At 39.2% G+C, this 25,818-nt stretch overlaps 1 protein-coding gene across 1 annotated transcript in view; it reads left to right on the top strand.

Annotated features, from left to right (window-relative positions):
- The first annotated feature begins 1,392 nt into the window (after positions 1–1,392).
- Positions 1,393–25,818, top strand: part of LOC128657996 (zinc finger protein OZF-like) — a 42,276-nt gene continuing 17,850 nt past the window's right edge. The window contains exons 1-4 of the mRNA XM_053712435.1: positions 1,393–1,430; positions 2,782–2,909; positions 13,707–13,811; positions 14,176–14,289. Of these exons, the coding sequence (XP_053568410.1) occupies positions 1,393–1,430; positions 2,782–2,909; positions 13,707–13,811; positions 14,176–14,289 (385 nt within the window). The remainder of the gene's footprint in view (positions 1,431–2,781; positions 2,910–13,706; positions 13,812–14,175; positions 14,290–25,818) is intronic.

Genomic DNA, 25,818 nt, shown 5'->3' with positions numbered 1-25,818 from the left:
TTTTACCTCAAAATGTCTTGATCTCACTATAGTAAGTGCTCAGTTTATGGTTATCCTTCAGCTACTATCCAGCTGCAGTTTGAAAAAACAAAAACCAATCAGCAGTGCTGAGGTCATGCTTTGCTTTACTGTGATCTCATGAGATTTTACTGAAACCTTGCAAGTTTTTATATTAAACTTTCTGTAACTAAGTAGAGAAATAACATGACAATGCCTGCACATGCCAGGTGCATGCTCCCTTGCAAGTCCCGGGACTAGCATCCTGATTGGCTGCTTGAAGTCCCCTTGAGGTAAAATATCTTCCTTTTTTTACATAGAGATGTTCATGTGATATTTTCTAGTCAGCTTTTTACAGCTATGCTGTATCACTTTCAAGTGCTTCAACATTTGGGTTCCATGTCCCTTTAATAAAAGGTAAATTTACACCATCAAGTATTAACAGTGTCAACATGTTTGGTTAGCAGAAAAAAAGTAGATACATTGTTCAGTGTAAGTATTAAGCAAATGTAGAACTGGACTGTTTATAAAAGTCTGCGTGAGTCTATTAACTGTTAAAGATCAAGTAAGGAGTCTGCTCTTTTCCAGCACAAACAGGGGAGGCAGGGGCTCTAGGTAAACAGCACTAAAAGTGCTAATGTGGATTGATTTCTGTTTTCTTTCATCAGATGGTAAGAGTCCACAATTCATCATGTGTGAGTGTCTTTTACCTTCTCCTAGTGGTCAGGAGGGAAATTCCCAGACTTACAAAGCTTTAAATCCCTCACACTCCCCTTGAATCGTTTATTTTGCCTCCTTGTTTGAGTGAGATGAAATGCAGGTGTTCTCTAGCCAATCTGAGACCTGTTTCCTACTCGCATTGCCCTGTTGAACAAAGGGGTAGACAAGGAGTCATCAGCTACCAAGACAAACAGAATTAATTTAGAGACCATCCTAGAGTAATTTGATGATCATCAAACTACTTTAGAAGTCATTTGCACATCATCAGGCTTGTAAAGTCATCAGATAAGGTAAACAATTCTGGGTATTGACTTCAGAATGATTAGCAAATTACCTTACTGATTACACAAGCATGAACAGTTAGTAACTGACTGAGTCATCTTATTTAAATATTTCTGCCTGTGGGCAAACTTCAGGATGGCTTCTGATGACTTATCAAGAGTCATTGATTACATCAGAATGACTCCAGGAAGATCATTCTTTTTAAATAAGGTACGAAGTAAAAGATTTTTCTCAATGGGAAATGTCGCAGGCTCCCAGGTGAAATGTGGATTTATCCACCAAACTTCTGGTCTACAGTGAACTGCTTCTTGTGCTATCCACAACCCTCCCCAGGTGAAATGTAGATTTATCTGCCAAAGACAGATCCTTTTGCATCTTACTGCACTGCATAGGATGGGCTTGTATACTGGAAGCAAGATGCTGCAGCTAAGGTAAGCACAGTGGACAAAGTGTTTTCACCTTTACAGCCCACTGGCTATTAGTATGAACATGTACATATGATTCACATATTCTAGGAACATATATTCATACACCATACAGTTTATATTAGCAGCACTTTTTAATTTTCAGTTTAAACAAGGTTAATGAGTCTTTAATTTTACAATGGTTAGCTTTTGCTCTCTCAGGAGTTCTCTCGTCTGTGTTAAAATGTTGATATTTTCCTCAGGTGTCTTGGCTTTAGTTCTTACCGGTAGTGCAAGCGTTCTAAGGGTTATGTGAGTGGGTTAGGGTGTGTGGAACTCAGAATGCAGGAACCAATACACAGAACAAAAAAAGTCTTAGGAGACGCTGCAGCAGGAGAAGCTGGGTCTCGGTGTCCCTCCGCATGGGACGCAGAGGCTTAAGCAGTCACTCTTGGCGGTCACTGAGACCGGGAGGCAGGGCAAAAACTCCCGGTAAGTCCCTTACAGGGGTAACCTTTTTATCTAGCTCTCTAGAGAACCTTCATGTCCCTGTGCTGCTGTAATCAAGACAAGATCTCAGGACCAATGGGAGGGGGAGGTAATCCACTGTGATTAAATCAGAATTTTGTTTCATATTGGGACATTAATTTATTTAAAGACAGTCTACACCTTAGCCATCTTGAATTCTTACCTTAGATCAAGCTGCAAATAGCCTCCTACACCTCTTTCTATATCATGCAGCAGTAACAGTAAAAAAGTTTTTTTTTAAATGTATAATGTTTCTGGTCACTTTGAAATGGCTGTCAAGCTCCATCCACTGATGACATCACGATATGGGCTAAATCTAGGCACTCTGCTGAATAGTATTGACAGTCTGCTGAATCCAACTAGTGAGTCTTTTGTGATTGGATGCTGTATGCAGCCCAGATGGTGAGGTCATCAGTTGGTGGAGCTTGTCAGCCATTCCCAAGTGGCCAGAAACAATATTAATTTTAAAATAACTTTTTTTACCATTCCTGCTGCATGATATAGAAATTATTTAGGTTATTTGCTGCACTGCCTTCTTTTCAGAGTGTTCAAGGTTGAGGTTGTTCTCAAGAGAGTTTGTCTGAACTTGATCTGAAATTTAAGGAATATATTCACTCTCCCATGACGTATTAGCTGTTATGCCTGCAGCTGTTAACAGCAAACCCATGCAATGGTTGGACGGTGATCCTTCTTTGGCCTTTAGCTCATCAGGGACTTCCCTTAGGAGCAGTCCCTCTTATGCACTCATTAATAATAGGGGTGTTTCTGACTTTGAAGACTCTCCTTTAAGGATAGGATCCTGAGTATCAGTACTTGCTGCTGTGACAGATGATATGTATTTTAATTTCAGGCTTGAGCATATCCATGCTTTGCTATGGGACAATTTAATTGCTTTAGTGGTAGAGGATTTTCTTGCTACAGTTAAGCAACCAGTTAAAAAAAAATCTGAACTCATTGCTAAGGAAGAACAGGAGCCAGGTATTCATTTTGTTCCATCTGCTTTATGGGAGGCATCTCTAATTTTTCTGGGACTTCCAGGTTCTGCCCATTTTTCTCACAGCAATGAGTGAGTTCAGCCCCTGTGAAGTATGCACTATAAAACATAAAGAAGTAACTTCTCATACATTTTATACCTTCTAGAGTGTATAACAAGTCATTGGAAACTCATTCATGCAAATACAATTTTACAGTACATTGCCCCTTTTATTTCTAGACATTCCATAAATATTTATCTGCATACGTTCACTATATAGTTATCTTAAACATTATATATTACTTTTTATATTAAATGATAATCCGAGAACATGTGATATGAATGTACATTTTGAAAAATAAAGCTAAATACTTTGTCCACACAAGTAATAGCTAAAAAGATGTTTTATAACTAAAATAATTGTATTAGTATTGTCTGTGAACATAATTTAAAAAAAACTCTTAAATATATTTAAGAACAATAGGTAAAAAAATATTGAGAAATATCAGAGGCTGTGGTAGTCCTTAAAAATAGCCTGTAGTGTCCAGTAAACTGTCCTTAAGCCTTAGCATGGAGGTTGAGTAAATGTGGAGAGTCATAGCTGGGCCCCCTTCCCTTAAAATGTTTTTAAAATAATTAAGTCAAGAATAAATAACATGACTTCCATTCTATTTCTTTTCAATAGGTAGATTCACAAACTAGAGTTCCCCTAATCATGGTCAAAGTGCAGATACTAATGAAAAAAGCCACACAAGAAATGTATGCTCTGAATGTGGGAAATGTTTTACCAGGAGATCAAATCTTTTTAGACATCAGAATATTCATGCAGAAGAGAGAGGATTTTCATGTTCTGAATGTGAAAAATGTTTTACTCAGAAATCACATCTTATTAGACATCAAAAGGTTCATACAGAAGAGAAAGGATTTTCATGTTTTGAATGTGGGAAAAGTTTTACTCAAAAAGTAAATCTTATTACTCATCTGACAAGTCATAAAGGAGAGAGAGGATTTTCATGTTCTGCATGTCGGAAATCAACTCTTATTAGACATCAGAAAATTCATACAGGAGAGAAAGCATTTTTATGCTCTGAATGTGGGAAATGTTTTACCCAGGAATCACATCTTGTTACTCATCGGAAAATTCATACAGGAGAGAAAGCATTTTCATGTTATGGATGTGGAAACTGTTTTACACAGAAATCAACTCTTAATACTCATTACAACATTCATAGAGGAGAAAAGGAATTTTCATGTTCTGAATGTGGTAAATATTTTACTCGGAAATCAAAACTTTATACGCATCAGAAAATTCATATAGGAGAGCCAGCATTTTCGTGTTCTGAAGGTAGGAAATTAAATCTTATCACCATTATACAATTCATATTAAAAAGAAAACATTTTAATGCTCTGATTGTTGGAAATCAGATCTTAAAGGGGCACAAACTCTAGGACGGTGTCTAACTAATTTATAAAAGCACAAGACTATATACATCACTAATTTATGAACAATTGTGATCGAGTTCCCTAGAGAGAAATGCCCAGACTACTTGTAAAGGCAGGATAATTTTATATTAAAATATAACTTTTTTTGTACTTTTTTTAAAAGATGGGTGAACATAAACATTTAAAACCACTCTATCATATGCTGCTATATTGTTGAACTGTGAAACCTGTTAATTATAAATCTGGCCTTTATAGCATGAGATAGTTATCGGTGCTCACTAGTTTCCATCTGCCAGTCTAAATAATGTGAGGTGGTAAATATCCAATAAGTGTCTTATTGATATTGGTCTACCATAGTGTGATAAATTAATATTTGATTGTCTAATAGTATAGTAAGAGAAATGTTAAGCAGTATATTGTTGGGATATATTCAGTGTGATATGGTTGCTGCAGTTTTACTGCAGCTATCATTCCCTCAGTACCATTACTATATAAGTGGCTTGATTCTTGTATGGTGTTTGTGTCCTGTATGTAGACATTATTAAATGTAAATACCACAGTATTACTGCAGTTGTGATTCCCACTGTGCTATATACAAATAAATTGCGTGATCCTTATTGATATTATATCTTCTAACTATGTATTGCCAAGTTATTATCCAGTGCGTGGTATCTATTACGTTGGTTATTACAAAACTACAATAATTTGATCCACACTCCCAAGTCTGCATATACTTTGTGTCTTACTTGTATACTTATTTTATGTACCAATGCTGTACTTATTTGGCCCAAGTCTGAATGTACTTTGTGTCTTACTTGTATACTTATTTAATGTACCAATGCTGTACTTATTTAGCCATCATTATCTAATGTAAATACCTTACACGTATATTACTTGTTCTGTGGTCTATGGTACATTTTATGCACGAGTTATCAATACTAGTGATTTCCAAAGGTGATTATTTACCACACTCTGCCTTGTTTTTGATATATAATGGATAATTTTCAAAGGTGCTTATGTGTCACACTCTATCTTTATGTTTAATTTATAATGTTGGCATTGATATTTTTATGTGCTATGTCTTCAATAGTTTGGTTAGTGTTACTATATTGGATCTCGTATCCTCGATATGTTTGTATTAATATCAACTAGGAACAAGTACTATTGCAACATTATGTTTACAATGTTACCATTTTATTAAATGCTTATACATATTTTAGTTATGCATTAGAGCATTCAATATTTCCCAATATGTTGGGTATATCTTAAATCAGGCATGTCCAAAGTCCGGCCCACGGGCCAATTGCGGCACGAGTACCGGACTGATATGGCCCCACAGATAATTTATACAAATATAGATGATGCGGCCCCCAGTGAGTCCCCGACCGCCGCTCAGTGAAGTCCACGAGCGCCGCTCAGAACTCCTGGGATCTCTGGTTTGACGTCATCAGCCGGCACAGGAAGAAGGGGAAAGCCCAAATCTCGCGAGATCTCGGACGCATAGGAATCTGGCCAATTTTAATAATAGCACCAAAACGTCTCACAGGAATAAGCAAGGAGAGATTATTTCAAGGTATAAAAAGTTCAATTTATGTCATCCAATATAAAAACATAAAAGGCACAGCATAATTGTTATTATATACACCCCTGGCATAACAGATGATACAGCTTTTTATTGGGAGAAACGTTATGTACATTCACATACCCTGTGTTTAACCGCATTAGTGGGACTCTGAGGAGAGTAGTATTCACAGGGTTGCATACATAAGATCTATTACATACACATAGTTATAAATAATTCTGGACTGTATCCAATTTTAATAATGGCAACTATAAATAAGAAAAGAAAAGTTGACAGTGAGGGACGCCGCTTCCAAGGCAGGTGGAAAGTGGAATATTTTTTCACTGAAATACAGAAAATGTAAAAGTATGCAGTTTTCAATAAACTTTGCATAAAATAGTTAATTCGCATTTATTTTAAAATGGTTAAAAGAATGTCAGGCAAAATGGTCGGCCCTTGCACATGTTCACTTCATCAAATCTGGCACTCTTCCAAAAATGTTTGGACACCCCTGTCTTAAATAGTTTTAAGCACTTATGCTGGAAATGCCGACTTGTTTAGTGTATTCCTACAGTTTGTCAAAATCCTTCATAAAGTAAGGCAGTTCTTAATAAATAGCTGTATGCTGTTATTTTTCATTTCTTTTGTTGATAACTCCTTTAACTTGTATAATGACTATAGCAGAGAGCCTTGTAACCATTATTGATTGCTCTTTTCTTTATATCTCTAACAGTGACAGGGGTACACTGTGTCAATACTAAGGCAGCACGCTAATCATATTGGGTGGGCGAGAAGTTTCTTGTTAATAGTGTATTGTACAGTATATACTGAATAAGACATATCTTTAGTTTACTCCGGTATTGCAATACGCTTACAATATACAGTAGGGAATCTTACCTATACCGAGATAGAAAAACTCTAGGGCAGCTTATAGCCTTATAAAAAGAGTAGAATATCAAAAACCACTACAAAGGTTTAGCGCTGGTGATTTTTTTTTACTTTCACATATGATTATATTAGGGATGCACCGAAATTTCTGACGCAGAAAGTTTCGGCCGAAAATGGCATTTTTGGCTATTTCGTTTTTCGTTTTTTTTGCCTGTTATTTTTGGAAAAATTATTGTGTAGCATGTTTCAAATTTGATGCTAGCCTAGAGCTGCTGTTTAAGTTCATTACTTGACTTACTGTTCTGCATATAATGAGTTTTCTAGGACTATACTTTATTTGGATAATTGGTAAAAACAAACCTGTTAAATATGATCCTGTTACATAGAACTAAATGAAGAATAATACAGTATATTGATATTTATAATTGTTTTAAGTAGGGATGCACCAAAATTTTGGTTCCAGAAAAATTTTGGCCGAAAATGGCATTTTTTGCCTGTTTTTTTTTCTTGGTAAAATTATTGTGTAGCATATTATTGTTTTAAGATCTTCTTTTTGTCAAATTTTAGTGTGTTACTTTCAATAAAAGTGTGGGCTTTTTTATTGGCTCTAATTATGCAAAAATAAATAAATAAATTTGAAAAAATACATTTTCGGTTTCAGTTTCGGTTTTCGGCCAAGTGCATCCCGGATTTTCGGATTCGGTTTCGGTCCAGAATTTCCATTTCGGTGCATCACTAGATTATATACATATATATTTATGTGTTAATATGTGTATATACATACAGTATATTAACGCATAAATAAATATGTATATAAGCAATAGCACATACAGTACATATATATTTACTGGGAACACACAGTTCTCATAGACCGCAATGTAAAGGCACTTACTTTTTTTTTCTAACAGTCCACACCCGCCAACTTTACCCCAAAAATTCTGCCTAGTGCAGTTATTTAAAAAAAAAAAAATGCTACAATTTTTATTTTTTAATTAAATATTTTGGGGGCATTTGGTGCACATTTTTAAAATTAACCAGAGATCTGGTTTCTCGTTAATTTTATAAGCGCTAGTTGCTACCACAAGCTTACAGTAGCAATAACCAGCCACCAATCCTTCTAAAAAGATGAATACCCCGAAAATTACACTTATTTCACAAAACTGTAAGGGCTTAAACTTCCCGACTAAATGCTCCATTGCATTGAATTGGTTGCGGAAGTTAGGCGGACACATAGTGTTTGTACAAGAAACCGATTTTGCAAAAGATAAAGAACCTAAAATATACTCTAAAGATTTCACACAGCAATTTTTCAATCCAACAACAACAAAAAAAGTAACGGGGTTGGCATATTAATTCATTGAACCATCTCATTTAAACTGTTTGACCAATATAAGGATAAAAAAAATGAAGATACCTAATCTAAGTGGGACTTTTGTATAACCGCCCTATTACACTAATGGAGGCCAACATATATTTATAGCAACCGCCCTAAATAAACTATTAGAAATACAAAAGGGAACAGTTATAATGGGGGGGGATTTAAATGTCACCCTAGACCCGACACTTGACTGCTCCTCCGGACGGAGCTACATCTCTACCAAACACAGAACCCACATAAAACTTGTTAAAGACACTTTTCTTAATAGATATATGGAGACTACATCATCCCCGCTCGCGGAACTATACTTTTTACTCGAAACCCAGACTGACTTACTGGTTCCTAGAACTCATTAGCATACAGATAGCATTAGAGTCCGATATCCAACCTATCACATGGTCAAATCATTCATCCGTGACACTGGAGATATCTTGGCCCACAGCTCCCTTACGCCCATTCTTGTGGAGACTTGACGAGACAATGCTACACGACCCAAAAATTAAAACACAATCAATAAAGGAATTCTTTTGGTTCAATAACTCTACTGACACAAATAACCAAATCAAATGGCTAGCAAATAAGACTGCACTACGGGGGGGGGGGGGGGGAACTTATTAAACATAGATCATGACTAAAGAAAAAATATAATATGGAACACAGAAAACTTCTGTCAGATCTTAAACAAACGGAATTAGAACAAGAAGCTCTATATCCACCATAGCAACATAGTGCCTTACTAGGTAGAGCATTACGAAAACAATCTGCTTATAGTCATGTACAACAAATAGATAACCTATTAGGAAACAAAATAACTGACCCAAAGGAAATAGCAAATTCATTTAAAGAATTGTATCACCGTTTATATAACCTCCCCATCTAGAAAGAAAATTCCCCACAGCATAATTTAGAGCAATACCTCCATCTAGTACAGGGGTGTCCAAACATTTTTGGAAGAGTGCCAGATTTGATGAAGTGAACATGTGCAAGGGCCGACCATTTTGCCTGACATTCTTTGAACCATTTTAAAATAAATGCAAATTAACTATTTTATGCAAAGTTTATTGAAAACTGCATACTTTTACATTTTCTGTATTTCAGTGAAAAAATATTCCACTTTCCACCTGCCTTGGAAGCGGCATCCCTCACTGTCAACTTTTCTTTTCTTATTTATAGTTGCCATTATTAAAATTGGATACAGTCCAGAATTATTTATAACTATGTGTATGTAATAGATCTTATGTATGCAACCCTGTGAATACTACTCTCCTCAGAGTCCCACTAATGCGGTTAAACACAGGGTATGTGAATGTACATAACGTTTCTCCCAATAAAAAGCTGTATCATCTGTTATGCCAGGGGTGTATATAATAACAATTATGCTGTGCCTTTTATGTTTTTATATTGGATGACATAAATTGAACTTTTTATACCTTGAAATAATCTCTCCTTGCTTATTCCTGTGAGACGTTTTGGTGCTATTATTAAAATTGGCCAGATTCCTATGCGTCCGAGATCTCGCGAGATTTGGGCTTTCCCCTTCTTCCTGTGCCGGCTGATGACGTCAAACCAGAGATCCCAGGAGTTCTGAGCGGCGCTCGTGGACTTCACTGAGCGGCGGTCGGGGACTCACTGGGGGCAGCATCATCTATATTTGTATAAATTATCTGTGGGGCCATATCAGTCCGGTACTCGTGCCGCAATTGGCCCGCGGGCCGGACTTTGGACATGCCTGATCTAGTAGATCTACCAACAATATCAGAACAGGAAGCTAAATCCTTAGATGCCCCTATAACACTAAAAGAAGTACTAGATGCCATAGACTCCCTCCCCAATAATAAAAGTCCTGGCCCCTACGGTTTTTAAATAAATATTATAAATTCTCCTTAGCGCCACATATTCTTTCCTCTTTCCATCATATAGATACTGCAAACGTTTTTCCATCAGAAAGCCTAAAAGCACACATCTCCATCATTCTCAAGCCAGATAAACATGTTAATAATATGGGGAGCTACAGACCTATTTCATTATTGAACACGGACGTTAAATTATATGCAAAAATATTAGCTGACCGACTCGGCAAACTTCTGCCCCATATTATACACTCGGACCAGGCTGGTATCATCCCTGGTAGGGAAGCAAGAGACAACACCATAAGAACTTTACAATTGATAGACTATGCCAAACTCACTAATAAAGATATGGTTGTTGTCTCTGCTGATGCAGAAAAAGCGTTTGACCATGTTAACTGGCAATTTTTATACTCTACACCTAAAAAAATTGGGATTAGAGACATCACACTTAGACGATTTAAAAAGCCTTTATAGCTCCCCCACAGCACAAGTAAAAACCAATGGTCGTTTGTCCGACTCTTTTCATATAAACAACGGGACACACCAAGGATGTCCCCTCTCTCCACTCCTTTTTGTAGTCTGCATTGAAGTTCTGGTACAAAAAATTAGGCAAAATCCACTTATTACAGGAATCGCTATCTGCCCCCATGATTACAAACAATCCCTTTACGCAGATGACATTTTGCGGACACACTCCAAACCTACAATATCAATACCCTTGGTACTGAGTGAAGTTAAAGAATTTGGGGAATACAACTTTCTTGTAAATGATGCAAAATCTGAAATCCTCAATATAAATTTGCCCCTAAACGCGTACCACAACTTATTAGAATCTTGCCCCTTTAAATCCCAGATTAAGGCATTAAAATACTTAGGTTTATACTTATCACCTAAACCCAAAAACATCTTTAAAATGAACTACTCCAGATTATATTCAGACCTGCAAAAAGATCTTCTTTCGTGGAGTGACCGTCCTATTTCTTGGTGGGGCCGCATCCAAGCGTTAAAAATGAATGCTTTACCCCAACTTTTAAAAATACTCCAAGCTGACCCAATAACACTACTGAATACGTTCCGTAATTCTGTGCAAAAAATGTTTTAAGTCCTACGTGTGGGGTAGCATTACACCCAGAATTATTAAAGGAACAATGTACCACTCCCTACAGAAGGGAGGATTGGGTCTCCCAAACATAGATACATACTACAAAGCAGTTTGCCTTCAGAGGATTCTGGACTTGCACTGTAACGAACACACTAAAGCCTGGGTACCCTTAGAATCCCACATATTGAAATCCCCCTCTTCTGAAGCAATATGCTGCGTAGAGCGCAATAGTCGTCCCCCTTGGATAAAATCATATCCTCTATTACACCATGTATTTTCTATATGGAACTCCCTGTTAAATCACATGTCCAAAATCTTGACCCTGAGATCACCCCTATCACCAGTTTCCCATAATGCGGAATAACACAGAGGTTTAGAACACAAACTATATACGCTAACCAATTGGGAACTAGGATATACGACCCCAATAGCTAAACTTATATCCAATGGTAAACTTAAAGAAAGACAGGACTTAGGTGACATACTAGGGGGAGCCTTCTCTAAATGGCTTAAACATCACCAATTATTTCATCTCCTCACTACCTCCCCATACAAGGACTCTTTAACTAGACCAGCTTCACCTTTTGAAAAACTATGCCTAACGGAATTTCCATTAAGACATACATTAGCCTGGGTGAAACGAATAGTCACTGACACTATATATGACTCTTACCCTTACTATGTACAACGGTGGCATACTGAGTTGGGAAAGGAATTCTGTGACTCTGAATAGAATATAATGATAAGAAACAAAAGAAAATTGTCCCAATCAACCAGGTTCTTGGAGACTAATTATAAGATTCTTACTGGGTGGTATCTCACCCCCGTGAGAATCAAAAATATTTTTCCAAACGCATCAGATCTCTGCTGGAGAGGATGTGGGAAAAGGAGTTCTATGACTAATATTTGGCAGTCCTGTTCCAAATTAAAACCTTTTTGGTTATCCATTGAAAAATATAATAAAGCAGTAATGGACTCTGATCAGGAATTTCACCTTGACCCCTCAACAGCATTACTAAATTTATTGCCCAAATGCAGTTGTCAAATCCACTTAAGACTAATACAACTTACAGTTTACTCTGCTTAGATCGATCACTTATAGCCACTTCATTGAAATCACAGAATATCCCTAATCTCTTCTCTTGGAGGAAACACATGGAACATACCCTGAAACTAGAGGAATTGGTCTATTTCCAGAAAGTGGCAATGAACTTCTATCACAATATCATATTCTACTGGGAAACCATGGCCCATATTTATCAAGCTCTGAACGGAGCTTGAAGGGCCGTGTTTCTGGCGAGTCTTCAGACTCGCCAGAAACACAAGTTATGAAGCAGCAGTCTAAAGACCGCTGCTCCATAAGCCTGTCCGCCTGCTCTGAGCAGGCAGACAGGAATCGCCGGAAAACAACCCGATCGAGTACGATCGGGTTGATTGACACCTCCCTGCTGGTGGCCGATTGGCTGCGAGTCAGCAGGGGGCGGTGTTGCACCAGCAGCTCTTGTGAGCTTCTGGTGCAATGTTAAATGCAGAGAGCCTATTGCTCTCCGCATTTAGCGAGGTCTTGTGGACCTGATCCGCACTGTCAGATCAGGTCTGCTAGACCTTTGATAAATAGGGGCCCATATCTCAACCACCCTAAGGTGGAATGGCTCTTGCCTTGCTGGGGGTATACAGTCTCATCTCCCATCTAGCTCATCTGTCTTGACCATCTACCCTCTAGCATTCTTAGGCATCCTGCCTAAATATCCTCTCTCCTGAGATGGGTATTCTTATATGGAAACCCAGGCTGACCAATGTATTACGCATCAACTAGTATCTGCCATTGTGAAATTATATATTGAAATGACCAGTTTTTTTATGTTAGGATATGTTATTATTTACCTTTGACTATAGTAATAACTTGAATGTTGACAATTAGTTATACAGCTAAAAAAAAAAAAAAAAGTTATACAGCTACCTATAACAAATAGACTCTGATCCAAACTGATATGTACTAAAAGTAGACTTGTTGTGTCTACTTAAACCCTATTGTGAAACCTTCTTTTGTTTTATTATTAGTCTGTACCGCATATATTGTTGTCAATAAAGCTTTAAAAAAATAATATATATAAAATTAAGAGACAAAATATGTTAAACTTGTCTGTGAATAATAAATCGGTGTACTCTAAGTTAATTTCCTGCTATAATTACAGGGTTTCTAGAGGAAAACCCCGGCACTGGGCTATTAAATGTAAAGGAAGAGGATGAGACAGATGACATGAATAGTCATCAGACTAAAATACATTGGTCCCTCCCTGCCGGTGAGTAGTAATACGTGAGAGTCTGCCGGGGCTGTGCACACAGTTACTTACTGCTCTCCCTTGTAGTTTACTGTTCTATTTTATACTGAAATATAGCAGATCATAATCCACAATAAAGGACTTAAGCTAAATAGTAATGGAATAAATGGAAAGGACAAGAATGTGTATATTTGGAGCTATTGTCTGTCTGGGAAATACACAATCAATTTTATGCTAAAGTTATAAAAAAAACAACAGATAATGTGATATAAAAATTGAATCTGCTTTATTTGTACAGACGCAGATAACACTGATATAAAGAAAGTTGAGATAACAGAAGATCTGATTGTGAGACCTCAGCTGGAAGCCCCAGATGAGGAAACCAGTGACAGTCTCAGCTCAGGTGAGTGTGCATGTGTTTTTAGTCTAAGAAATGCGGGTTACAGATGAATGTGCACATCTAATGTGACAGAGGGACACGGGTTACAAGTCGGTGTACACGTATGTTGTGTTTCAGGTGGGTGTGCATATATGTTAGTCTAAATGATACAGGTTACAAGAGAGTGTGCATGTGTATTGTGTCTGAGATTCTTGGGCCATGAGTGAGTATGCATAATAAGTGTGATCATTTGCTAAATAGTTATCTCCTATAACTATAGTTATTTCTGGGTGACCATGTTATGTTATTTAAATATAACAAGAGAGATAGTGATGCATCTCACGGACACTACAAACAACTTACACGTATGTGTATTCTCACCGTACAGGGCATATTGATGTGATGCCTTCAGCTGGCTCAGAGGTTGAGCACGGAATAGAACTGTATGTGTGTGATCAGGTGAAGACTGAAGAGGCTGAAGTTCCTATAAATACGGCTACAGGTGATTAACGCATATTAAAGTTATGACAATCTTAGTCTGATAACTTTATCTTAACATTATCTTTGTGACCTAATTATACTAACTACACTTTTTTAAATAATAGTGTGATTGTAATTCTTTCTTCTACTAGATACGAGTCCACGGATTCATCCTTACTTGTGGGATATTATCCTCCTGCTAACAGGAAGTGGCAAAGAGCACCACAGCAGAGCTGTCTATATAGCTCCTCCCTTGACTCCACCCCCCAGTCATTCTCTTTGCCTATACTAAGTAATAGGAAGGGTAAAGTGAAAGAGGTGATAAAATTATAGTTTTTATTTTCTTCAAGCAAGACTTTTTTATTTTAAATGGTACCGGTGAGTGCTATTTCTCCAACATTGGTGTGTCCGGTCCACGGCGTCATCCATAACTTGTGGGAATATTCTCTTCCCCAACAGGAAATGGCAAAGAGCACAGCAAAAGCTGTCCATATAGTCCCTCCTAGGCTCCGCCCACCCCAGTCATTCTCTTTGCCGTTGCACAGGCAACATCTCCACGGAGATGGTGAAGAGTATGTGGATCCAGTTTCAAAGAAGGAACGTTTGTTACACAATTTAGATGTAGTTTGTGCTTTAAAGTTCTATTTAGAAGCAACAAAGGATTTCAGACAAACGTCTTCTCTGTTTGTCGTTTATTCTGGCAAGAGGAGAGGTCAAAAAGCTACTGCTACCTCTTTTTCTTTTTGGCTGAAAAGCATCATCCGATTGGCTTACGAGACTGCCGGACGGCAGCCTCCTGAGCGCATCACAGCTCACTCTACTAGGGCTGTGGCTTCCACATGGGCCTTCAAGAATGAGGCTTCTGTTGATCAGATATGTAAGGCGGCGACTTGGTCTTCCCTGCACACTTTTGCCAAATTCTACAAATTTGATACTTTTGCTTCTTCGGAGGCTATTTTTGGGAGAAAGGTTTTGCAAGCCGTGGTGCCTTCTGTTTAGGTAACTTGATTAAAGCTTTGGTATTGGTTCCCACAAGTAAGGATGACGCCGTGGACCGGACACACCAATGTTGGAGAAAACAAAATTTATGCTTACCTGATAAATTACTTTCTCCAACGGTGTGTCCGGTCCACGGCCCGCCCTGGTTTTTTAATCAGGTTTGATGAATTTCTTTCTTTAACTACAGTCACCAAGGCACCTTATGGTTTCTCCTGTTTTTTTCTCCTGTCCGTCGGTCGAATGACTGGGGTGGGCGGAGCCTAGGAGGGACTATATGGACAGCTTTTGCTGTGCTCTTTGCCATTTCCTGTTGGGGAAGAGAATATTACCACAAGTTATGGATGACGCCGTGGACCGGACACACCGTTGGAGAAAGTAATTTATCAGGTAAGCATAAATTCTGTTTTTTGCCCAGGCAGCAGATGGATGAAGATTTCTGCCTGGAGATTGATGATCTTAGCAGTTGTCACTTAGATCCAAAGTAGTTCCCACAGAATGGCTGAGGAGTACTTAAGAAACTTCTGTGTGAGGAACGTTTTTCATGCTACAGCATTGAGGTATGTTCAGTCATTTTTTTCTGGAGAGACTGTGTTATTTCAGAACTGGCTGACAGTATTCCCATAAGGGAAGGGGTAAGCAGTAATCCTACATGTGAATAGAAGGGTATTACTGGGACCTGTATGTTTTGGGCTGAAAAAATGGCTGACACTGATGACACTAATGTAATGTTGGGAACAACACGATTTTATGTTTGGAGGCAATAACGTTTTTTTGTGTAAGCAAACGTTTTTATTTTGTTGGTACTGGAGGGTTCACATGGCTTTCTTTAAGATCCTGGGTATATAAAAACCCACATGGCTAGGTTCTAGAACGCTTTAGAGCGATTTTTACAAGGCAGTGAGACATCGATGTAGATGGGCGGGGCCTAATTTCGCGCCTCAGATGCGCAGTTGAATTCCCCATGCAAGCAGCAAGCTCCAGCTCCGGTGGGCCTAAAAGAGAAGATTTGGCCTAATCGAAGTGTTAGAGTGTTTTTACAGACCCCTGAGGGCAGGTAGGCGGGTTGATTAGTTAATGTTATAACGTTTTTTGAGTAACGTTTTTGGCCATTAAGGGTTAAGCATTCCTTTCTTGTGGTGCAAACCTAGCTGACAAGATAAGACACATATATACTAAAATTGGGATTATTATATCATTTTAAAGCATTTTTGGAAAAATTGTATGCTTTTTTTCTCTTAAAGGCACAGTACTGTTTTTTCAGCTTATTTTTTTCACTAAATAAAGTGTTTTCAAGCCTGTTTGTGGTCATTACTAGCCTGTTTTAACATGTCTGACATTGAGGAAAGCCAATGTTCTATGTGTTTAGAAACCATTGTGGAACCCCCAATGCTGAGCCCTCTGATGCCTTATTGGCCATCTCCGATGTACCCTCACAGTGTTCTGATTTGGGGGTGGGGGAATTGCTGTCCGAGGGAGAGCTTTCTGATTCAGGAAAGATGTTCCCTCAAACAGACTCAGATGTGACGGCCTTTAAGTTTAAGCTTGAACACCTCCGCTTGTTACTCAGGGAGGTTTTAGCGACTCTGGATGATTGTGACCCTATTGTCATCCCACCAGAAAAATTGTGTAAAATGGATAAATATCTAGAGGTTCCTACTTACACTAATGTTTTTCCAGTCCCTAGAAGAATTTCGGAGATTGTTACTAAGGAATGGGATAGACCAGGCATTCCGTTCTCTCCCCCTCCTACTTTTAAGAAAATGTTTCCCATATCTGACACCATTCGGGATTCGTGGCAGACGGTCCCTAAGGTGGAGGGAGCTATTTCTACCCTAGCTAAGCGTACAACTATACCTATTGAGGACAGTTGTGCTTTCAAAGATCCTATGGATAAAAAATTAGAGGGTCTTCTAAAGAAATTGTTTATTCATCAGGGTTTTCTTCTACAACCTATAGCGTGCATTGTTCCAGTAACTACTGCAGCAGCTTTTTGGTTTGAGGCTCTAGAGGAGTCTCTTAAGGTTGAGACCCCATTAGATGATAGAATTAAGGCTCTCTAGCTAGCTAATTCTTTTATTACAGATGCCGCTTTTCAAATGGCTAAATTAGCGGCAAAGAATGCAGGCTTCGCCATTTTAGCGCGTAGAGCGTTATGGCTTAAGTCTTGGTCTGCTGATGTGTCATCTAAATCCAAGCTTTTAGCTATTCCTTTTTTAAGGGTAAGACCCTATTCGGACCTGAACTAAAGGAGATCATTTCCGACATTACTGGAGGTAAAGGTCATGCCCTTCCTCAGGACAAGACGGTTAAAATGAGGACCAAACAGAATAATTTTCGTTCCTTTCGAAACTTTAAGGGTGGTCCCTCTACTTCCTCCTCCGCCACCAAGCAGGAGGGAAACTTTGCACAATCCAAGTCAGTCTGGAGATCTAACCAGACCTGGAATAAAGGTAAACAGGCCAAGAAGCCCGCTGCTGCTACTAAGACAGCATGAAGGGGCAGCCCCCGATCCGGCACCGGATCTAGTAGGGGGCAGACTTTCTCTCTTTGCTCAGGCTTGGGCAAGAGACGTTCAGGATCCCTGGGCATTAGAAATCGTGACCCAGGGGTATCGACTAGAATTCAAGGATTCTCTCCCAAGAGGGAGTTTTCATCTTTCATGTTTGTCTGTAGACCAGACAAAAAGAGAGGCGTTCTTATGCTGTGTAGAAGACCTATATACCATGGGTGTAATCTGCCCAGTTCCAAAATTAGAACAGGGGCAGGGATTTTACTCAAATCTGTTTGTGGTTCCCAAAAAAGATGGAACCTTCAGACCGATTTTAGATCTCAAAAGTCTAAACAAATTTCTCAGAGTCCCATCGTTCAAGATGGAGACCATACGAACAATTTTACCAATGATCCAGGAGGGTCAAGATATGACCACCGTGGATTTGAAGGATGCGTATCTTCACATTCCTATCCACAAAGATCATCACCAGTTCCTCAGGTTCGCCTTCCTGGACAAACATTACCAGTGTGTGGCCCTCCCTTTCAGGTTGGCCACAGCTCCCAGAATCTTCACAAAGGTGCTAGGGTCCCTTCTGGCGGTTCTAAGGCCGCGGGGCATAGCAGTGGCGCCCTATCTGGACGATATTTTGATTCAGACGTCAATTTACCATCTAGCCAAATCTCACACGGACATCGTGTTGGCTTTTCTAAGTACTCACGGGTGGAAGGTGAACATACAAAAGAGTTCACTAGTTCCTCTGATAAGAGTTCCATTCCTAGGAACTCTGATAGACTCGGTGGACATGAAAATTTTTCTGACGGAGGTTAGTCTGGAATTCCCTGAAGGCTCAGGGTGTTTGGACTCAGGAGGAGTCCCTACTACCAATAAATATTCTGGAACTGAGAGCGATATTCAACGCACTTCAAGTGTGGCCTCAGCTGGCTTTGGCCAAATTCACAAGATTCCAGTCAGACAATATCACGACTGTAGCATATATCAATCATCAAGGGGGAACAAAGAGTTCTCTAGCGATGATAGAGGTTTCCAAGAAAATTCGATGGGCAGAGACTCACTCTTGCCATCTATCAGCAATCTATATCCCAGGAGTGGAGAACTGGGAAGCGGATTTTCTATGTCATCAGACTTTTCATCCGGGGGAGTGGGAGCTCCATCTGGAGGTGTTTGCGGCATTGATTTGTCAATGGGGCACACCGGAATTGGATCTGATGGCATCTCGTCAGAATGCCAAACTTCCTTGTTACGGGTCCAGATCATGGGATCCTCAAGCAGTACTGATAGATGCTCTAGCAGTACCTTGGTCGTTCAACCTGGCTTATGTGTTTCCTCCCTTTCCTCTCCTACCTCGTCTGATTGCAAGAATCAAACAGGAGAGGGCTTTGGTAATCTTGATAGCGCCTGCGTGGCCACGCAGGACTTGGTATGCAGATCTGGTGGAAATGTCATCTCTGCCACCGTGGAAACTGCCACTGAGACAGGACCTTCTCATTCAAGGTCCGTTCCAACATCCAAATCTAATTTCTCTGCAACTGACTGCCTGGAGATTGAACGCTTGATTTTATCTAAGCGGGGATTCTCTGAGTCAGTCATTGATACCTTGATTCAGACTCGAAAGCCTGTCACTAGGAAAATTTACCATAAGATATGGCGTAAATATCTTTATTGGTGCGAATCCAAGGGCTACTCATGGAGTAAGATCAGGATTCCTAGGATTTTGTCCTTTCTCCAAGAAGGATTGGAGTAGGGATTATCAGCTAGTTCCTTAAAGGGACAGATTTCTGCTTTGTCAATCTTACTACACAAGCGTCTGGCGGATGTCCCAGACGTTCAGTCGTTTTGTACGGCTTTAGTTAGAATCAAGCCTGTGTTTAAACCTGTTGCTCCGCCATGGAGTTTGAATTTAGTTCTAAATGTTCTTCAAGGGGTTCCGTTTGAACCCATGCATTCCATAGATATTAAGCTTCTATCTTTGAAAGTTCTGTTTTTAGTTGCTATCTCTTCTGCTTGAAGAGTTTCTGAGCTTTCTGCGTTACAATGTGACTCGCCTTATCTTATATTCCCTTCTGATAAGGTGGTTTTGCGCACTTAACCTGGATTCCTTCCTAAGGTTGTTTCAAATAAGAATATTAACCAGGAAATTGTTGTTCCTTCTCTATGTCCTAATCCTTCTTCTAAGAACGAGCGTCTGTTACATAACTTGGACGTGGTTCGTGCCTTGAAGTTTTACTTACAGGCAACTAAGGATTTCCGTCAAACATCCTCTTTGTTTGTTGTGTATTCTGGAAAGCGTAGGGGTCAAAAAGCTACGGCTACCTCTCTTTCTTTTTGGCTGAAAAGCATCATCCATTTGGCATATGAGACTGCTGGACAGCAGCCTCCTGACAAAATTACAGCTCATTCTACTAGAGCGGTGGCTTCCACATGGGCTTTCAAAAACGATGCTTCTGTTGAACAGATTTGTAAGGCTGCGACTTGGTCCTCCCTTCATACCTTTTCCAAATTTTCCAAATTTGATATTTTTGCTTCTTCTGAGGCTATTTTTGGAAGAAAAGTTCTTCAAGCAGTGGTGCCTTCTGTTTAGGTATCTGTCGTCTTGTCCCTCCCGTTCATCTGTGTCCTGTAGCTTTGGTATTGTATCCCACAAGTAAGGATGAATCCGTGGACTCGTCGTATCTAGTAGAAGAAAAGGAAATTTATGCTCACCTGATAAATTGATTTCTTCTACGATACGACGAGTCCACGGCCCTCCCTGTCAATTTAAGACAGATTATATTTTTGTGTTCAAACTTCAGTCACCTCTGCACCTTTTAGTTTCTCCTTTTTCTTCCTATACCTTCGGTCTAATGACTGGGGGGGGTGGAGTCAAGGGAGGAGCTATATAGACAGCTCTGCTGTGGTGCTTGTTGCCACTTCCTGTTAATAATATCCCACAAGTAAGGATGAATCCGTGGACTCGTCGTATCGTAGAAGAAATCAATTTATCAGGTAAGCATAAATTTCCTTTTTAGTTTTTTTATCTTTTATTCCACCGTGTCTTGCGACTCTCCACTGACCCCCTTCCATCCTCCTTTTTTTTTTTTTTTTTTTTTTCTTTTGACTGTGGCATCCAATTAAAGTGTAACGTACGGCTTGCTGATTTCAATGATAAGCACTATTATCAATGTAACACACATGCTTATTTACTAGGCTGAAGATCAACAATTGTTTGCGCATGTGCTATTAGGCATTAGGATCCGGAGCATATTGAGTCTGATGTATAGAGCAGATATGACCGCTCTACATATCACTGAAGTGGAGATTAAATATTTATGGGGGCAGAGTGGAGCGCAGTGGGCTGCAAAATAAATAAAAAAAATAAAAAAATAAAAGTAAGTCGTTTTGAAAAAAGTGTTTATAGCATTATAAGCTTGCAATAGCATGCACAATTGGTTTTTAGTATTTAATATAGCGGGGGTTTGCCATCACTTTAAAGGGACAGTCTACACTAATATTGTCATTGTTTAAAAAGATAGATAACGCCTTTATTACCCATGCCCCAGATTTGCACAACCAACATTGTTATATTAATATACTTTATAACATTTAAACCTCTAAATTTCTGCCTGTTTCTAAGCCACTAAAGACAGCCTCTTATCACATGCTTTTTTATTTGCTTTTCACAACAGGAGACTGCTAGTTCATGTGGGCCATATAGATAACATTGTGCTCAAACTCGTGGAGGTATTTAAGAGTTAGCACAACACAGTACTAAATGCAAGTCAATAGATAATAAATAAAAAGTCATGTTATCAGGGGGCTGTCAGAAGATGCTTAGAAACAAGGTAATCACAAAGGTAAAAAGTATATTAATATACTGTAACTGTGTTGGTAATGAAAAACTGGGGAATGGGTAATAAAGGGATTATATGTATCTTTTAAAAAAAATAAAAATTCTATTGTAGACTGTCCTTTAAGTAAAGGGAAGATTCTGTGTCAGTGACATTTTGTCTCATGTAAATGTTATATGTTCTCAGATGGTTACTCAGCAGTCAGTGGAAGTCTTAGGTAAAAAATTACCAAATACACGCCTAGATTACGAGTCTTGCGCTAGCCTTAAAAAGCAGCGTTGAGGGGTCCCAATGCTGCTTTTTAACGCCCGCTGGTATCGGGCAGGTACAGGTGTACCGCTCACTTTTTTACCGCGACTCGAGCATACCGCAAATCCACTTACGTCAATTGCGTATCCTATCTTTTCAATGGGATTTGCCTAACGCCGGTATTACGAGTCTTGGAAAAAGTGAGCGGTTCACCCTCTCCTGTCAAGACTCCTACCGCATTTAAAAGTCAGTAGTTGAGAGTTTTATGGGCTAACGTCGTAACATAAAACTCTTAACTAAAGTGCTAAAAATTACACTAACACCCATAAACTACCTATTAACCCCTAAACCGAGCCCCCCCCCACCCACATTGCAAACACTTAAATAAAAATTTTAACCCCTAATCTGCCGACCGGACATCGCTGCCACTTAAATATATTAACCCCTAAACCGCCGCACTCCCGCCTTGCAAACACTAGTTAAATTTTATTAACCCCTAATCTGCCGTCCCTAACATCGCCGACACCTACCTACATTTATTAACCCCTAATCTTCCGCCCCCAACGTCGCCGCTATTATATTAAATGTATTAACCCTTAAATCTAAGTCTAACCCTAACACCCCCCTAACTTAAATATAATTTAAATAAATATAAATAAAATTACTACAATTAATTAAATTATTCCTATTTAAAACTAAGTACTTACCTATAAAATAAACCCTAAGATAGCTACAATATTACTACCTAGCGAAAATAAATACAAATGTACCTGTAAAATAAAACCTAACCTAAGTTACAATTACACCTAACATTACACTATAATTAAATTAATTCCCTAAACTAACTAAAATTAATTACAATTAAATTAAATAGACTAAAGTACGAAAAACAACAAACACTAAATTACAGAAAATAAAAACATAATTACAATTTTTGAAAACTAATTACACCTAATCTAATCCCCCTAATAAAATAAAAAAGCCCCCCAAAATAATAAAATTCCCTACCCTATACTAAATTACAAATCGGATGAAGACTTCTGGCCGGCTTCGTGGAGGACTTCTGCCCGGTTGGGTGAAGACGTCTCAAGGTAGGGTGATCTTCAAGGGGTTAGTGTTAGGTTTTATTAAGGGGGGATTGGGTGGGTTTTAGAGTAGGTTTGGGTGTGTGGGTGGTGGGTTTTAATGTTGGGGGGGTATTGTATTTTTTTTACAGGTTGAAGAGCTGATTACTTTGGAGCAATGCCCCGCAAAAGGCCCTTTTAAGGGCTATTTGTAATTTAGTATAGGGTAGGGAATTTTATTATTTTGGGGGGGCTTTTTTATTTTATTAGGGGGATTAGATTAGGTGTAATTAGTTTTAAAAAATTGTAATTATTTTTTTATTTTCTGTATTTTAGTGTTTGTTGTTTTTCATACTTTAGTTTATTTTATTTTATTGTAATTAATTGTAGTTAGTTTAGGGAATTAATTTAATTATAGTGTAGTGTTAGGTGTAATTGTAACTTAGGTTAGGGTTTATTTTACAGGTAACTTTGTATTTATTTTAGCTAGGTAGTTATTAAATAGTTAATAACTATTTAATAACTATTGTACCTAGTTAAAATAAATACAAAGTTGCCTGTAAAATAAAAATAAACCCTAAGATAGCTACAGTGTAACTATTAGTTATATTGTAGCTATCTTAGGGTTTATTTTATAGGTAAGTATTTAGTTTTAAATAGGAATAATGTAGTTAATGCTAGTTATTTTATTTAGATTTATTTAAATTATATTTAAGTTAGGGGATGTTAGGGTTAGGGTTAGACTTAGGTTTAGGGGTTAATAACTTTATTATAGTTGCGTCGACGTTGGGGAAGGCAGGTTAGGAGTTAATAATTGTAGTTAGGTTGCAGTGACATTGGGGCAGCAGAGTAGGGGTTAATAAATATAATGTAGGGTTTGGCGATGTTAGGGGCAGCAGATTATGGGTTCATAACTATAATGTAGGTGACGGCGGTGTCTGTAGCGGCAGATTAGGGGTTAATAATATAATGCTGGTGTCGACGATGTTGGGGGCAGATTAGGGGTTAATAAGTGTAAGATTAGGGGTGTTTAGACTCGTGGTTCATGTTAGGGTGTTAGGTGTAGACGTAAAATGTATTTTCCCATAGGAAACAATGGGGCTGCGTTAGGAGCTGAACGCTGCTTTTTTGCAGGTGTTAGGTTTTGTTTCAGCTAGCTCAGCAACATTGTTTCCTATGGGGAAATCGTGCACATGCACGTTTAGCCAGCTCACCGCTACCGTAAGCAGCGCTGGTATTGAGGTGAGATGTGGAGCAAAATTTTGCTCTACGCTCACTTTTTTGCCGGGTTTAGAAAAACCTGTCATACCAGTGTTGTCTTAAGTGAGCGGTGAGAAAAAAAGGCTTGTTAGCAACGCAAGCCTTACCGACAAAAACTCGTAATCTAGCCAACACAGTTTTTAGCAAACAAAATTAACCTGCTGACTTAGCCACAACAATATTCCTTTCAGCTCCTCCATGTGACTTCACAGCTGTTGCCAACTTGACAGAATTTGAAGTTTAGAAAATTACTATTTAAATGATGTCTGATTAGTTTAAGCATGTTTTTGTTTTATTACTATTTATGTGGCATGTTTGAAGGGTACAGGCCAGGGGTGAGAGTATATGTGTGACATTCAGTTTCCTTGTGTAGTGCTAAAAAGCGACCATAGTTACATGATCTATGCAGGTGATGTTAAGACTGAAGTCACACTTAATACTGAACAGACTAAAGACCTGGATGCTGTGATGAAGAAAATCAGTGACAATATCAGTACAGGTGAGTGTACATGTGTGATGTGTCTGAGGGATACAAGGCACAGGTGAGTGTACGTGTGATGTGTCTGAGGGATACAGGGTACAGGTGAGTGTACATGTGTGATGTGTCTAAGGGATACAAGGCACAGGTGAGTGTACGTGTGATGTGTCTGAGGGATACAGGGCACAGGTGAGTGTACATGTGTGATGTGTCTGAGGGATACAGGGCACAGGTGAGTGTACATGTGTGATGTGTCTGAGGTATACAGGGCACAGGTGAGTGTACATGTGTGATGTGTCTGAGGTATACAGGGCACAGGTGAGTGTACATGTGTGATGTGTCTGAGGGATACAGGGTACAGGTGAGTGTACGTGTGTGATGTGTCTGAGGGATACAGGGCACAGGTGAGTGTACGTGTGTGATGTGTCTGAGGGATACAGGGCACAGGTGAGTGTACATGTGTGATGTGTCTGAGGGATACAAGGCACAGGTGAGTGTACGTGTGTGATGTGTCTGAGGGATACAAGGCACAGGTGAGTGTACGTGTGATGTGTCTGAGGGATACAGGGTACAGGTGAGTGTACATGTGTGATGTGTCTGAGGGATACAGGGCACAGGTAAGTGTGGGATACAGAGCACAGGTAAGTGTATGTGTGTGATGTGTCTGAGGGATACAGGGTACAGGTGAGTGTACGTGTGTGATGTGTCTGAGGGATACAGGGCACAGGTGAGTGTACGTGTGTGATGTGTCTGAGGGATACAGGGTACAGGTGAGTGTACATGTGTGATGTGTCTGAGGGATACAGGGCACAGGTGAGTGTACATGTGTGATGTGTCTGAGGGATACAGGGCACAGGTGAGTGTACGTGTGTGATGTGTCTGAGGGATACAGGGCACAGGTGAGTGTACATGTGTGATGTGTCTGAGGGATACAGGGCACAGGTGAGTGTACGTGTGTGATGTGTCTGAGGGATACAGGGCACAGATGAGTGTACATGTGTGATGTGTCTGAGGGATACATGGTACAGGTGAGTGTACGTGTGTGATGTGTCTGAGGGATACAGGGCACAGGTAAGTGTGGGATACAGGGCACAGGTAAGTGTATGTGTGTGATGTGTCTGAGGGATACAGGGCACAGGTGAGTGTATGTGTGTGATGTGTCTGA

The sequence above is a fragment of the Bombina bombina genome, chromosome 4 (assembly GCF_027579735.1).
Source record: "Bombina bombina isolate aBomBom1 chromosome 4, aBomBom1.pri, whole genome shotgun sequence".
NCBI classification, from domain to species: domain Eukaryota; kingdom Metazoa; phylum Chordata; class Amphibia; order Anura; family Bombinatoridae; genus Bombina; species Bombina bombina.
The sequence above is the reverse complement of the archived record's forward strand: the minus strand, read 5'-3'. Positions and strand labels throughout refer to the sequence as shown.